Genomic DNA, 14,566 nt, shown 5'->3' with positions numbered 1-14,566 from the left:
CGCATCTAAAGGTACATTTAACTCAAAGTGTCGCATTTTAACATCTAAAGAGAACTAAGCTAATTCTACCATTTTAAGTACAGTATTGTGGATTTCTGTGGTCTTGTGATAAGTCTATATAAAGAATACTTATTTTTGATATAAAACTTGTGTGGTGTCCATCTGAAGTGTTGTCATTTTATTACTGTATGTGTTCACAAATGCTTTACACACTGCCTCTGAGATAAGCCTGTCTGCTCATGCCAAGCTACCAAGGGATTGAGCAGGGGTTATTTTAGGAGTGTACACCCTTACCCTGACTAGATGCAAGGGCCCCTACTTGGTCAAAGGTACCTACCTCTGCCAACTAGAGACCCTCAAATCTAACACTAAGTGTAACCTGTAACCTTTGAGAGTGAGTGTGTGCATGAGGGTCTCAATGGGTGTGTGAGTGAGTGTGTGTCCTTGGCTGCTGATGGCCCTTGGGGCCAAAAACCCCTATTGTTGCCACCAGTAAGTCCCCAACTGTGGGATTGCTAAGACCTTGTCAGAGGCCCGCCCCCTTTCTCAACCACTCTGCAAACACACCTCCTGGTGCACTACTGGTAGGGTGGTGAAGTTCCCTTGGCTGCTGAGAGTCTTTGGGGGCCAATAATTCATATTGTTGCCACCATTAAGTCTCCCACAGCGGGACTGCTGAGACCTCATCGGAGGCTCGCCACTTTTTCGACCACTCTTTAAACGCGACTCCTGATGCACTACTGGTTGATGGATGAAGTCCCCTTGGCAGCTGGGGATCCTTGGGGAAGAAGAACCCCTATTGTTGCCACCTGTAAGTCCCCCACAGTGGTATTACTGAGACCTCGTCGGGGACCCCACCCCGTTTCTCAACCACTCTGCAAAGTGTCTCCTGGTGCACAACTGGTTGGGGGATGAAGTCCCTTTGCTGTTGAGGGCCACTGTGGGCCTTTTTCAACTTGTTTCTGACCTCTATTTTGCCTTTTTCTGCTCGTTTCTGAGCTTTATTGAGCCTCTTGCTGCTTGATTCTGACCTCTATACTGCCTCTGTCTGTTCATTTCTCACCTTCATCATGACTCTTTTTGCTCATTTCTCACCTTCATCATGCCTCTTTCTGCTTGTTACTGATCTTTATTCGGCCTCTTTCTGCTTGTTTCTCACCTTTATTTGGCCTCTTTTGCCCATTTCCCCCCTTTATTTTGCCTCTTTCTGCTCCCTTCTGACCTTTATTTTGCCTCTTTCTGGTCATTTTTATCTCTATTTTGCCTCTTTCTTCCTCGTTTCTGACCTTTATTTTGCCCCTTTCTGCTCGTTTCTGATCTCTATTTGCCTCATTCTGCTTGTTTCTGACCTTTATTTTCCATCTTTCTGCTCGTTGCTGACCTTTATTCTGCCTCTTTGTGCTCATTTCCCACCATTATTTTGCCTCTTTTGCCCGTTTTCACTTTTATTTTGCCTCTTTCTGCTCGCTTCAGACCTTTATTTTGCCTCCTTCTGCTCATTTCTGATCCCTATTTTGCCACTTTCTGCTTGTTGTTGGCCTTTATTTAGCCTCTTTCCGCTCATTTTTGGTCTTTATTTTGCCTCTTTCTGCTTGTTTCCAATCTCAATTTTGCCTCTTTTTTCCTCGTTTCTGACCTTTATTTTGCCCCTGTCTGCTCGTTTCTGATCTCTATTTTGCCCCATTCTGCTAGTTTCTGACCTTTATTTGGCCTCTTTCTAATTGTTTCTCACCTTTATCATGCCTCTTTCTGCTTGTTGCTTACCTTTATTCTGTCTCTTTCTGATCATGTCTGACCTTTATTCTGCATTTTTCTGACCTGCATTCTGCTTCTTTCTGCTTTTTTCTCATCTTTATCTTGTCTGTTTCTACTAATGTCTCACTTTTATCCAATGCAATAAGTAATGTCATTTCAATTCAAGCAATTTTATATAAAATATGCATGAAAATGTAAAAAAAATTCCATAAAAAACAGGACATTCACCCCAGCTCCTTCCTGGAAAGTTTTGGGATGATGTGTCAGATGGGGCTGAGAAAAAGAGGAGGTCCCAAAACGAGTTTTCCTCATGCAATTTCCCTTAGGTACTTTGGACAACTCAACAGCCAAAATAGCTGAACAGAATTAGTCAATTTGGCAGATAGCTAGATATTCATACAGAAAGTGTGCTTTTGTGATTTGGTGTAAATCTCTTCAGTAGTTTTTGAGAAATTAAGGTTTAAAAAGTATAGATATCTAGTGACACTGTACTACCGCAGTCCTACATCAAAGTACCGTGCGTACATGCGATCTGTTTGGCTTGGTGCAAAATTAGGAGAACCAGCCACCACTTTAGGACTCGGGGACTTGGTTCCCATGTCCTGAAAAACAAACACAAATAAGGAATGGAGCGGTGGAGGGGTGGTGGGGGAAACCTGAGTCTGTGGCACTTGTGGGGGGTCAAATTAAAATGATTTTTTTTACTGCATTGTGGTACTCATGACCTAGCTTTGCTACCTACGCATCTTGACTGCTAGGGAGTTTCCCATTTTAATTGTCGACAAATAGTTCACAACATGCTTGAAAGGGTTGCATGCTTGGCCCTATGAAGACCAATTATATGAAATACATAACAGCTCAGTAGAAACTCGGTGCTGTACGGCTGCTAGACCCTTGTTCAGGTTCTAGTATTGCTGACACTGAATTTTACTCTTTTCGATGGAGAAGTGTGCGAAGTAACAAACATAACATACTATTGGTATCATTTGGTGACAACAAATACAGAGAGGGCTTTTGGTCATGAGGAAACCCCTTGCAATAGTGCTTTATTCCTACACACTGGGGACACCAATGCAGATTGTCTACCAATAGGTAATTTTAGTCATTCCACACCCCCTCTGGTTTTGCACAGACTCTTTTCAAACATAAACTCATAAGGTCAGGAAGTGCTCCCCTTGAAGAAGGGTAGTAGCCGAAACTGGCACAACTTCATAACAGTGCAAGGATGGGTCATGTGATGAAGCATGCCACCCAAAGGGTGGGTGATGACTTGTTACAAGACGCATTATTGAAAGCACATGCATAAAGGAAGGTTAGTTACAACATAAACTATTTCACCTAGAGAGCCTATATTGGTTATGTATGATCCTTTAGAAGGGTGTACTCAGGTTACACTCCAGTCTCCCCTTTAGTTATATGCTACATTCAAAATCATCTCACTGTGAAGGTGAATTGAGGAAGAAATCTAACAGTTACTGTTACTGTTGGGTGAGGCCTTCTAGAGAAGCAATCAAATGAGTTACTGACATGTTTTATACTTGCCAAGTGTGAAAGACAATAAACAAAAGAACCATCACTACAAAACCCAAAGAGCATCTTTCCACCATCTCCCAAAATGTTGTATGTATACACTTCAGCCCTTTCCCCCTCTTCCTGTCAAGGACCCAAGAACAATTTTGAATATTTACTAGTGCTTAAATTTGTGTCAGTGGTGGCAGGGATGAACAAGAACCTACAAGAGCGAAATAAAGAGACCGGTGGTTGAAGGAAGAAGCATGGGATGGTGTCAAGCCCTGGCAGCCTTAGCATTTGACAATCCTAGAATCACCATTGTCAGTGGCAGGTTCCTAGAAATTCTTTGGGCAGCTGGATTTATTTATTTAATAATGTGTCCTGATTTCACCTGCATATTGAAGGGGCATTTACTTGTGTTGCACATGCAAGCAGAGTGCAAAGCCATACCTCGTTTATGCTGACGTTGTAGCCATGCGGTCGATCAATGATCGGCGGGTTGTCATTCACATCAAGGACATTGATGGTCACTGTGTGTTGGGTTCTGCGTGGAGGAGAACCACTGTCGGAAGCTTGGACCTACAATTGCATCAAGAACTATAATCAGTATTTTTTTTATCACCAACTTCTTGTATTGAGACTATACAGTACAGTAATATAAAAACTGTTTAATAAAGTGCCGAAAAGTTTGATTTAATCTGGGGAAAGTACGTGGGCCCACAGTTTTTTAACATTCACGTTTTTATAAAAATGTAAACCTCATGCAACATCGTAAATTCTAAAGCACACAATAACCGGGTTTTTAAAGTACGGGACTTTAGGTAACAATTCTACTGCTCACAGAATTTATGCAAGCAATAAAATTAAAATGTTGCATACCAGACTTATACAAATTTTCATCTTTATGCTGAGCATTTGGTCCATTTGACTATCACTAAGTAAAAAGACCACTGGAGCTTGCCATTTTAAACTGTTGGATCTGAGAGGCATATTACAGATGTAATATTTGAAATTACACTTGATTGCATAATCCTGTACTGCGGGCAATAATACACTATCAAGAGTATCTACACGTCCAGCTGATAAAGGAAACATGCACCCAGGAGGACACTGCCGTTCTTGCACATTGTCAAATAAATGCCAGTGTGTGAAATGCACGTGTCTTACCCTCAGTATATATTGATCCAGCAACTCCCGATCCAAGGACTTAACCAAAATAATCTCTCCATATGTGTTGTTAGTTGTGAGAATCTCAAAGGTTCCATTAACGTTCCCTGCTATCAGTGAAAAGCTCACCTGCAAAAAAGAAAAACAGAATTCAAGAAACACACAAAATGTTAGACTGGGGGAGGGTGGGAGAAATAGAGGCAATACGAGGTATGCAAACGAATAAATGTAACTGAAACACTGGCCGAAATTTGAGTTAGAGACGATGAGGAAGAAAATAGAAATCGCAACAAGAGATAGAGCAAAAATTGCAGAAAATTAATTAAAACAAGTCAAATCAGTGATTAGGAATGCTAAGTTAAATAAAGAATACAAACAAAGTTTAGAAACCCATACATCACTGTGGGTGGAAATAATTTTTGAGATATCTGTTCGCCAACAGGTAAGTGGGATACAATGTTATGCAAGGTGGATAAGACCACATAATGTGAAAAGCTCAAAACAATATCATGTGTGTCCTGTGATCAATCACAGACAACAAGCAGCGTTGTATCACTGATTACCCACAACGTCCTCCTACCACCCATCCTTCTCATCCAAATTATAATTTCTGTACGTCTACAACTACATGCACAGTGGCATACATTGTAAACAATAAATGTAACATCTTCAAGATGTTCGAAATCAAAATCTGTTCCATTACATTTGAATTAATAGTATTCACCAGCAATTTTACAGAAAAACGACAATGCGTACGACAATGCAAATATCAATTGATTTAAACAATGAAATAAATCACCAGCATTATAAATCTCTTTTTGCAATATTTGTTTATTACAAATTTCAGGATAAGGTACATATATAAAACGTAGTCTCATTATACAGAGTTTGCTGAAAGAAACCAGCAATCGTAACTTTGTTCAACCTCTCAGTTGACAAGCCACCTGGTTTATCAATAGACGGCTGAATCTTAGAGAGAATATTTAATTTATCTGGTAAACACAATTTAGAAGGGATAGGGACAAGTAGAGAAATGTACCCCACTTGCAAGAAATTGGGTTAGTGGTTAAGGAGGGTGAAACCCCACTCATGTAACAACCGTAGTCATTGTCAGAGGAACCACGAAAGTGACTAAAGTAACCTGTGCATAACCCTCTGGGATCTAGGCACAATAGCAGGCAGGCTTAACTTAGAGTACAAATTTAAAATATTTATGCAACACACAAGCAGTAATAAAATAAAAACATGATACTAGAAAAATTCCAAACAAATTTCGAAAAATAGAGTACATTTTAACCCCTTCAGTGCCCGCCCCTTTCCCCGCCCTGTGCCGGCCGTTGTATTAGCGGGCGGGGTTTATGACGAGCTGGTCTCGTCATGGGCACAGCGCAACCGCGGCCCATGACGAGACCAGCTCGTCACGGGCATTGAAGAGGTTAATACATAAAATGATACCAGTAGAACCGGAGATACTTAACTTCAAAGTTGTTACTGAAAATAGCACCTAAAAACACAAAGCGTCACTCACGGTCATCTGATTGTGTTGGACCGGAGAAAAGTCACAAGTTTAGGCCGACCCTGATGGAGCACGGATCAGATGCAGGGACCAGGTTAGTTCAGCTGAAAGACTTACCTTCTCCATGTCCGGCACAGAGAGATCCGTTCACGGTGGAGATAGTCGCGAGGAGCAGGAAAAGCGTTGTACTGTAGCATGAAGAGCAGACTGGGCCCTGCAGGTGGTGTGGGCTGTCATCACTGTTGCACGAAGTGCAGATCTAGCACTTTCAGTCATCGCTGGTGGACGCTGTAGCACGAACAGCAGGTCTTCACAGGAGTTTCGCAGCGGCGGTCATCACGGACGGCAGCATCTAGGCACGAAGGGGCCCGTTTGCAGTCATGGAGAGCCCAAACTTCAGGATTTTACCTTTTCTTCTTTGGAAGAGCTCAAACTGATGTCAGGACTTGGGCGGGCACATTTTGGGGATCAGTATCTCACTTAAGTAGAGGCCAGCAGGGCTCAGGCAGGCCGAGTTGCAGGAAGTCAGCTGATCAGTTGCAGGTAGCCCTCTAGAACTTGTTAGGTCCTCATAGCGCAAATAGGAGATCAGCCACCTGACCCTTGGAGTCACTCAGGTTAGCCTGGGATGAAGGTAGGCAAGTCAAATCTTACTTCTCAGACAGCAAGGCAGTCCTCAAGCAGCAGAGCAGTCCTTCTGTAAAGTCCACAGGTCCAGGAGTGTTCTCAAGAGAGACTCTGGAGGTCCAATATTTACACCTGTTGCCAGCCTTTGTGTGCAGGGGGACACCTTGTCCTACCTCCACATCAGGTTTGGGAATGTTCTTCCCTTACCCTGTCATGGCTCCAAGAAGTTAGGTGACAAAAGGCTGGAGTCATATTCCTTTGTGTGTGCTGCAAGCAAGCTGTTTAAAGTGCAAGGTGGACAGGGAACAGTTCGCCACCGGCTCATCTTGCCACACCGAGTCCCCTTTGTGTCATTGTCTTAGAGGAATACACAGACCCCAGCAGAAGAGCCATTCATAATCATGTGACCAAGGACATTGGCAGAAGGCATAAATGGTTAAAACAAGAGAATGACAGCTTTCTTTTGTCTGATTTCAATAAAAAATGTATTGAATTTTGTTAAGACGAGAATAAAAAGAATGGCACATAATCATATATATATATATCTTTATCTATATCTATATTCAGTGAAAAAACCATAGGTTTCACACATGTTATAGTTAGCTGGACATTTCACTCGTAAAAAACCAATGAAATTTTCCCGTTATAGTTAGTTCAGCTAACTATAACTCGCGCGCCCGCAATGCACTGCTGATCACGTCACATATTACATCACTCATGACATGGTCAGTGACATCACTCATGACATCACTGATGACATCTCAAATGACATCACTGATGACATCACTGATGACATCATCCAGTGAATGTGGGCTTTTCTGAAAATTAAATATGTTTTATATATGTATATCTCAAGGTCGATGGAAGAATAAATGGGTATATAAGTGTCTAAATGGATGATTTGTTTTTGAAAAATTGATTGTGTAACTGACTGATTAAGTGTATCTTAGTGAATACATGGCTTAGTGAGTAATGTTTAAATATGTAAATATCTGTATCAGTCTCTCACTTTGTGTATAAGTGGCTGCATGGGTTGGTGAGTAGCTACATGAGTGTCTATATAGGTTATTAGTTGGTTTTTTGAGTATCAGTGTCTATATGGTTCGGTGGGGGGTATTATGTAGTGCATAGGTGCATGAATGAGTGACTCACTGTTTGTATGTGTTGAAGACAGCATATGTGCATGACTGTATGGGTGGAAGAGTGTGTGTATGGGTGTGTTAGTGAGTGAATGGCTGTCTCAATAGTGTCTTTATGAGTAACTACATATGTTTTAAACTAGTATATGTGACTATTGGTGTATATAAGTGAGTATATGTGAGAGTGAGAGATTGAAAGAGTTCCTGTATGAATAAGTATGTGTTTCTATAAGTGTTTGTTTAAAAGACTAAGTATGTGTAAGTTTCTGTAGAAGTAAGTGTGGGGGTGTGTGTATAACTGTATATGCAAGTAAATGTATGTTTCTTTTTTTTTTTCATGAGTGACTATGTGTGTCAGTAACTCTGTGGATGAGTGGCATTGTGTAACAGGATGTATTGGTGTATGAGTACATATTATGTGTGAGTACACGAATGAGTGACTGTACAGGACTGTTGGTGAATGAGTGGATGTGTATGTGGTTCTTCGAATTATTGAAGAGGTTGTTGTAATTGGTATTGGTATGTCCATTTTTTTGAAAATTTCAGTCTCTATTTTTGAATGTGTGTATCAAAGGTTATATTAGGGTGAGAGGTGGTCTGCCACTCTATCACAAGGATGATGTCATCAGTGATGTCATTTGAGATGTCATCAGTGATGTCATGAGTGATGTCACTGACCATGTCATGAGTGATGTAATATGTGACGTGATCAGCAGTGCATTGCGGGCGCGCGAGTTATAGTTAGCTGAACTAACTATACCGGGAAAATTTCATTGGTTTTTTACGAGTGAAATGTCCAGCTAACTATAACATGTGTGAAACCTATGGTTTTTTCAGTGAATTTGCAAGGTTTTTTAAATGCTAATTCCTAACTATAACATGTGTGAAACCTATGGTTTTTTCAGTGAATTTGCAAGGTTTTTTTAATGCTAATCCCTAACTATAACATGTGTGAAACCTATGGTTTTTTCAGTGAATTTGCAAGGTTTTTTAAATGCTAATTTCTAACTATAACATATGTGATTCCCATGGTTTTTTCAGTGAATTTGTATAGTTTTTTAAATGCTAATTCTTACCTATAACATATGTGATTCCCATATTTTTTTTTATTAATTTTGTATGATTTTTTTATTATAAATTCTTATCTTAAATGTGTTTTTTTTTTAAAAAAACAAGTTTTTTTAAACTTTTTATTCTCTTAAAACACTATGTTTTTTAAAAAAAAAATATGCAATATATCAAGTTTTCTCTTTTTGTTTTTACCAAACAGGTAAGATATATTAGTATAACATAGAATTATTTTTTTTTTTTTATTACGCGTACGGTAAGCGTACGGTTTACGCAATGTTTGTAATTTATCTACTCTGTTTGCGTATATTTACGCAATTTGCGTAGCCGCGCGTACTGTGCGTGGGATGCGTAGGCGTGTACGCTACACGCGCACGTTACGCGGAAGTGTTGTAGAGTGACTGTTTTGCGCATGCGCGCGAGCGCGTGTCTTTTTTACGCGCATGCGCACTTTTACCGTAAGCGCACCGTAAGCGCACCGTAAGCGTAACGTAAGCATAACGTACGCGCACGGTGGGTCATGTGATCATGAAACACAACTTTTGATTGGTTGAAACTACTTTCAGTTCTAGAACTCTCCTACACCACACCCATTCCCCTCATTTCTGCTTGTGATCCCTTAGGAGAAGGAGCTGACTTGTCTTTGTGATACGATGGCAGAACAGCACTCTTCTGCTGAGAGTGAGGCTAGCAGCACCACCATCAGGCAGAGAAGGAGGAAACAGAAGGGCTCTTTCATATGGGAGTATTTTACTTTTCCTGAGGGTGAGAAAAAAGTCAATGCTGCCTTGGTGACTTGCAAGCTGTGCCAGCGTGTACTTTCGCGAGGTAATCCCAACAAGAAGTATTCCTTCGGGAATCACACTATGTTGAGACACCTTGAGGATGTACATCCCAGGACACATGCTAGACATACTAGGGGCAACCCTTCAGTAAGTCAACCAAGCACATCCACAGCAGCTCAGCCGAGTCCTTCTTCGGAAGCTCAGCAGAGCCCTTCATCTGTGGGGGCACATTCACCTTTTTCTGAACCTCTGGAAATTAACCCTCGGTTTGGTAGGGTTACTATGCGGTGTTCATTTTGCCATGATCTAATTGTTCATAGGGAGACCAGTGTTTCCCTCATTAACAACAGAATAGATCAGCACAAATGTCCAACCAGCTAATGTTCCCATACTTCCTTTCCTCTGTCCCTGCATGAACACAACGGCTCTTTTAAGAGCCAACCTTACCTCTCAACTTTTTTTTATTTTTTCTTTAAAACTTTTTTTTTTTTTTACCGTTTTTAAAAAAACACTAAAAATCAATTACCACATCTCAAGATCCTTGAGGAATTAATAACTAAATACTAAAAATCTTTTTGAGATAAAGAGGAAGAAAAGGACCATCTAATTTCTCACTTACCTGACCCACCCAACAATTTAATTTTTAATTCAAATGTAATTGAAATTAGTAAATTACTTGAAAAAATGGTTGTTTTTTTTTAATATTTTCTTTCACAATCTGAAAAAAAAGAAAAAAGTATTAATATTTAATAAATCAATATATTACACAGTACACGTATTTACATGTTTTTCCCCAAAAAATGTTTGCCTTTTTTTTGCTGTTTTCAGAATATATTGCATTTCACTATAAATTGTGAAAGCAATTGCATTCATCATTTAACAGCGGGCAAAAAAAAAATAACAATCTCAAAGATTGTATAAAAAAAGCCCAGAATCTCTTTTAACTTAAACATAACATTATAGAAATGCATAATATTCTAAAAAAAATATCAACTAATATCAAAACTTATTTCTTTAAAATACCGTCTGACATTTTTGTTTCAGAAGTATAATCACAAAAATATATCTCAAATAACTCAACAATACATCTGGTTCCATTTCCTTTAGGCCAAATAGTAATTTTAAAATTCTTTTCTGTTTAAATTTCCAATGGTAATCCAATAAAATTCTAAAGTTTAAATTGTACAGATCTCACCGATTCTCTGTAACATTTTGGTTTCCGAAAGATTAATTAATAATTAAATAAGTCCACAATACAATTGGTTACCTTTCCTCATGGCCAAATAGTAATTTTAAAAATCTTTTTTGAATAAATTTCCAATGGCAATCCAATAACATTCCAAAATTTAAATTGTGCAGATGTTACCGATTTTGTCTAAATTTTTGGTTTTCCAAAGTTTCATTAAAAATTTAAAAAGTCCACATTACAATTGGTTATCTTTCCATTAGGCCAAATGATAATTTGAAAAATCATTTTTTTTGAAAATTCCAATGGTAATCCAATAAAATGGTAAAACTGTTTTGTACACATCTTGCCAAGTCTCTCTAAAATTTAGGTTTCAGGAAGATTAGATAGGAATTTGCTAAATCAAAAGGCAAACGTTGCTTGAAAATCAATTGGGAATCATTACACAGTGTCCAGCCTTTTTCACATTTAAGATAAACTGTGTAATGTCCAGAAGTAACAGTAGGTCCTTCATGGAAAATTATTGCAACAGTTACAAAAGTTTTTCCTGAAATTGATAATTGCTGTCCTGTAAACTTCTTTATTAAAGTATCCAATTTTGAACCATCAGCTTTACATCGTTGCATCATTAAAATTACATATTGTCCGTATTCCTTTAAAAGTAACGTTGAAAACATTTCAGATTGACATTCACTGCATTCCATGTTATGATTAGCATCTTTAACTAATTTAGCAAAAGTGACTGTTTTACTTTCTGGCAATGTTAAATAAATAAACCTTTCAGAATCAACATAAGAGCCACATGTATTATAACAGTTTTCACAACTATGTTCCCATTTATAAGAGAGACCAAATAAATTTTCAATGGGAACCCCTTCTTCTTCCAGTACCTGAAGAAAAAACATCAAAAATTCCTGTGCGTCTTGCACAGGAATCTTTTTCTCTGATTTACTATTATCTGCTCTTGCACACTTTCCAGATAAAATGCAACATTCAGCACTACATTAGCGTAGCAGTTGACACCAGAGCTATTTTCAAAATGACATCCTACAACCTCTTCTTCATTTTCCTTTTTCTTTTTGCTTGCAATTACATCACTCCTCTTTTTTTTCCTCCTCTCTACATCTTCATTACAGATATTCTCATTTCTTCTTTTACGAGAAACTACACGTTTCTCCAACACAGGATACTGACCTAAATGAGGAGCATAGGTTCTTCTTAATCTATTATACTCCTTTACACAATTTGTATCAGCACTAAGTTTTGAGTCATCAAAGTCTATCATGAATAAACCAGATAATGTTTTCACTCGTGACAAAGCTACATAAGCCATACCTTCTTTGAACACAGTTGAACCAATGTTCACAAAAGCACAATCTACAGTCAATCCTTGAGACTTGTGAATAGTTACAGCATATGCTAGCGAAAAAGGAAACTGCTTCCTACGTACATATAAGTCTTTCACAAGCATGAAACGAACTGAACAACAACAAATGTCTTTAACTTCTTCTATCTGATCAAATTTTATTTTTAAACATTCAATTCCATCTTTTTTCTGATAATTAATAAAACCCACAACTCTTCCCATAGCTCCATTAACTAAACCTTTTTCAACATCCAAATTTCTCCTTAAAAATACTCTACAGTTCATGCAAACATACAGATTTTTTTCTAATCCAGCTGTTTTGGAAATGTTCTTCTCTAGTGAATCCAATTTATTTTTCAGTGTGCCTGTTAATGTGATAGTAATTCTTCCATCCTCAATTTTGTCCACTGCTTCCAATTTCCTGATATCTTCCTTTTCCAATTTTAAAAGCTCCTCATTGAATATTGAGCATTCACGTAGAGTTGGCATTAAGCAAATGACACTTTTCTTTTCTGCAATGTTCTTGTATATCTTCTCTGCAACTATTTCTTCCTTTGGAAATAAATAATGTAGCAGCCGACTCTGTAATGCTTTTTTGCCAACTTCTGTGAGTAGTCCAATCCTGATATCTTTCAGAATACTTCCATATTCTTCATCGTTTGCTTGCCTCATATTAGTAGTAAGTTCCTTGTACTCAAAGAAGGACCAAATATTTGCATTACCGATGCTTCCCAATGACTTCTTCGTGTCTTCATGTGTCACAGTATTAAACACTGGTTGTCCTTTAACTGGAGTAAGCTGTAGAAGATCCCCAAAAACTATGACATGTTTTCCACCAAATAACACGTCATAGTCTGTCCTTAGAATTTGCTGCATTCTTAAATGCACAAAGGCAAGCATTAAGTTTGATACCATGCTCACCTCATCAATAATGAGAACTTGCATCTTCTTCAATACTCTTGAAACTTCCAAGCATGCTTCTCCAGTTAGCTTGTTGTATTGTATTTTGTTCTCATGCTCCACTGGTAACATTAGCAAACGATGTAAAGTGATTCCTTTTATGTTATATGCTGCTAACCCAGTTGGAGCAGTAACCACACAAGACAAAGTAGAATCCGTTTTTTGCTGTAGGTAGCTTCTGATGACTTTTATAAGGAAACTTTTTCCAGTTCCAGCTTGTCCGCTTACATACATCCTGATTGGATGAAATGATGTGCATGAACACTCATTTTTTTCATGTAGAAATCCGTGATCAATTTTGTTTCTGATCTCTTCATAAATTTGTTGCTGCTCTTCGTTCAGTTGTCTTTCCAAATTTTGTAAGTCTATAAATTCTTCTTGAGCTTGATTCATAGCCGTTTCCACTTCATTCATGGCTATTGATGCTTCATTTTCAACGATTGGTTGTCCTAGGGGATCTTGACTGAGTGTTCCTGAACTTTGGCTGTCCTGAGAACTGTCTCTAGCTACTTCTGCTGCAATTGTAGTTTCCTGTTCAATTTCTTCATTTAACATTTGCAGATAAGTTGTGAATGTATTGCATTGTATGCTGTCTTTGCAAGCATTAAATGAATCTTCATAGCTTTGAAATTCTCCCAGTAGTTCATCCTCTGTACGCCAGGGTTTAAATAGCTGTAAAAGAGCCAAGTAGTAAAATTCCTTTTTGTCAGTAGTGTCGCAACTCAGCTTCCTGTGATTTATCAAACTTCCTTTTGTTTGCTTCACCAAACATCCTTCCTCACCAATGACTTTATATTTTCCATTGTTGATGTCTTCTGCGGCTTTCCGTGAATAAATGTAGTTCTGCAGCACTTCATAGAGACACATGTTCTCCAGATGTTGACTTCTCTTGGGAAAATATGTGTCCAACATGTTTGATTTCAAAATATCTGTACTTTCTGGGTCATTCTCGGCCAAATATTCAATTTCTCCAACAGATTTCAGCACCCGATTTCTCATTGCTGCAAGGCCTAAACTTGCCCAAATTCTTCTTCTTGATTTCGAGTAGAGACTTGCAGAAGATAACCTATCTGAACATTCGTAGGATCCAATTTCTCGATGCGATAACATCTTTAAACTGAAACTGTACAGCTTCTCGTGAGAAATCTCTTCCCACATTTCTTTCAATTCAGTTTTTTCAGATTTAGTAATGTAAGACGTTACATATCGAGCAACAGCAATGGAATTGTCAGCTACATACTGTATATCCATGTTAGCATTCCACATGGATAAAATGACTGGGTTGTAGTCATTTATATTTTTTGATTCTTCTTTTCTTTTTAGGTTGTAGGTATTCTTAGGTGATTTTCTTGTGATAGTATGTCTCACAGATGACATAAAACTGTTTACTCTTCCATTTGAAAGAACAGGTCTAGGAAATCCAAATCGACATTTAGTGTAGTATTTTTCTTTGCTCTTGTATTTCCGTCGACAGTATTTTCCACA

At 38.4% G+C, this 14,566-nt stretch overlaps 1 protein-coding gene across 2 annotated transcripts in view; it reads right to left on the bottom strand.

The window, feature by feature from the left end:
- The window catches only part of CDH23 (cadherin related 23), a 1,199,511-nt gene that overhangs the window by 841,254 nt on the left and 343,691 nt on the right, over positions 1-14,566 (bottom strand). For both annotated transcript variants that reach the window (XM_085603466.1, XM_085603467.1), the window contains exons 11-12: positions 4,435-4,563; positions 3,718-3,846 (exon numbers count right to left, since the gene is read on the bottom strand). In XM_085603466.1, coding sequence (XP_085459592.1) covers positions 3,718-3,846; positions 4,435-4,563 — 258 coding nt within the window. The remainder of the gene's footprint in view (positions 1-3,717; positions 3,847-4,434; positions 4,564-14,566) is intronic.

Source organism: Triturus cristatus, chromosome 1_2 (genome assembly GCF_964204655.1).
Source record: "Triturus cristatus chromosome 1_2, aTriCri1.1, whole genome shotgun sequence".
Lineage (NCBI taxonomy): Eukaryota > Metazoa > Chordata > Amphibia > Caudata > Salamandridae > Triturus > Triturus cristatus.
The sequence above is the reverse complement of the archived record's forward strand: the minus strand, read 5'-3'. Positions and strand labels throughout refer to the sequence as shown.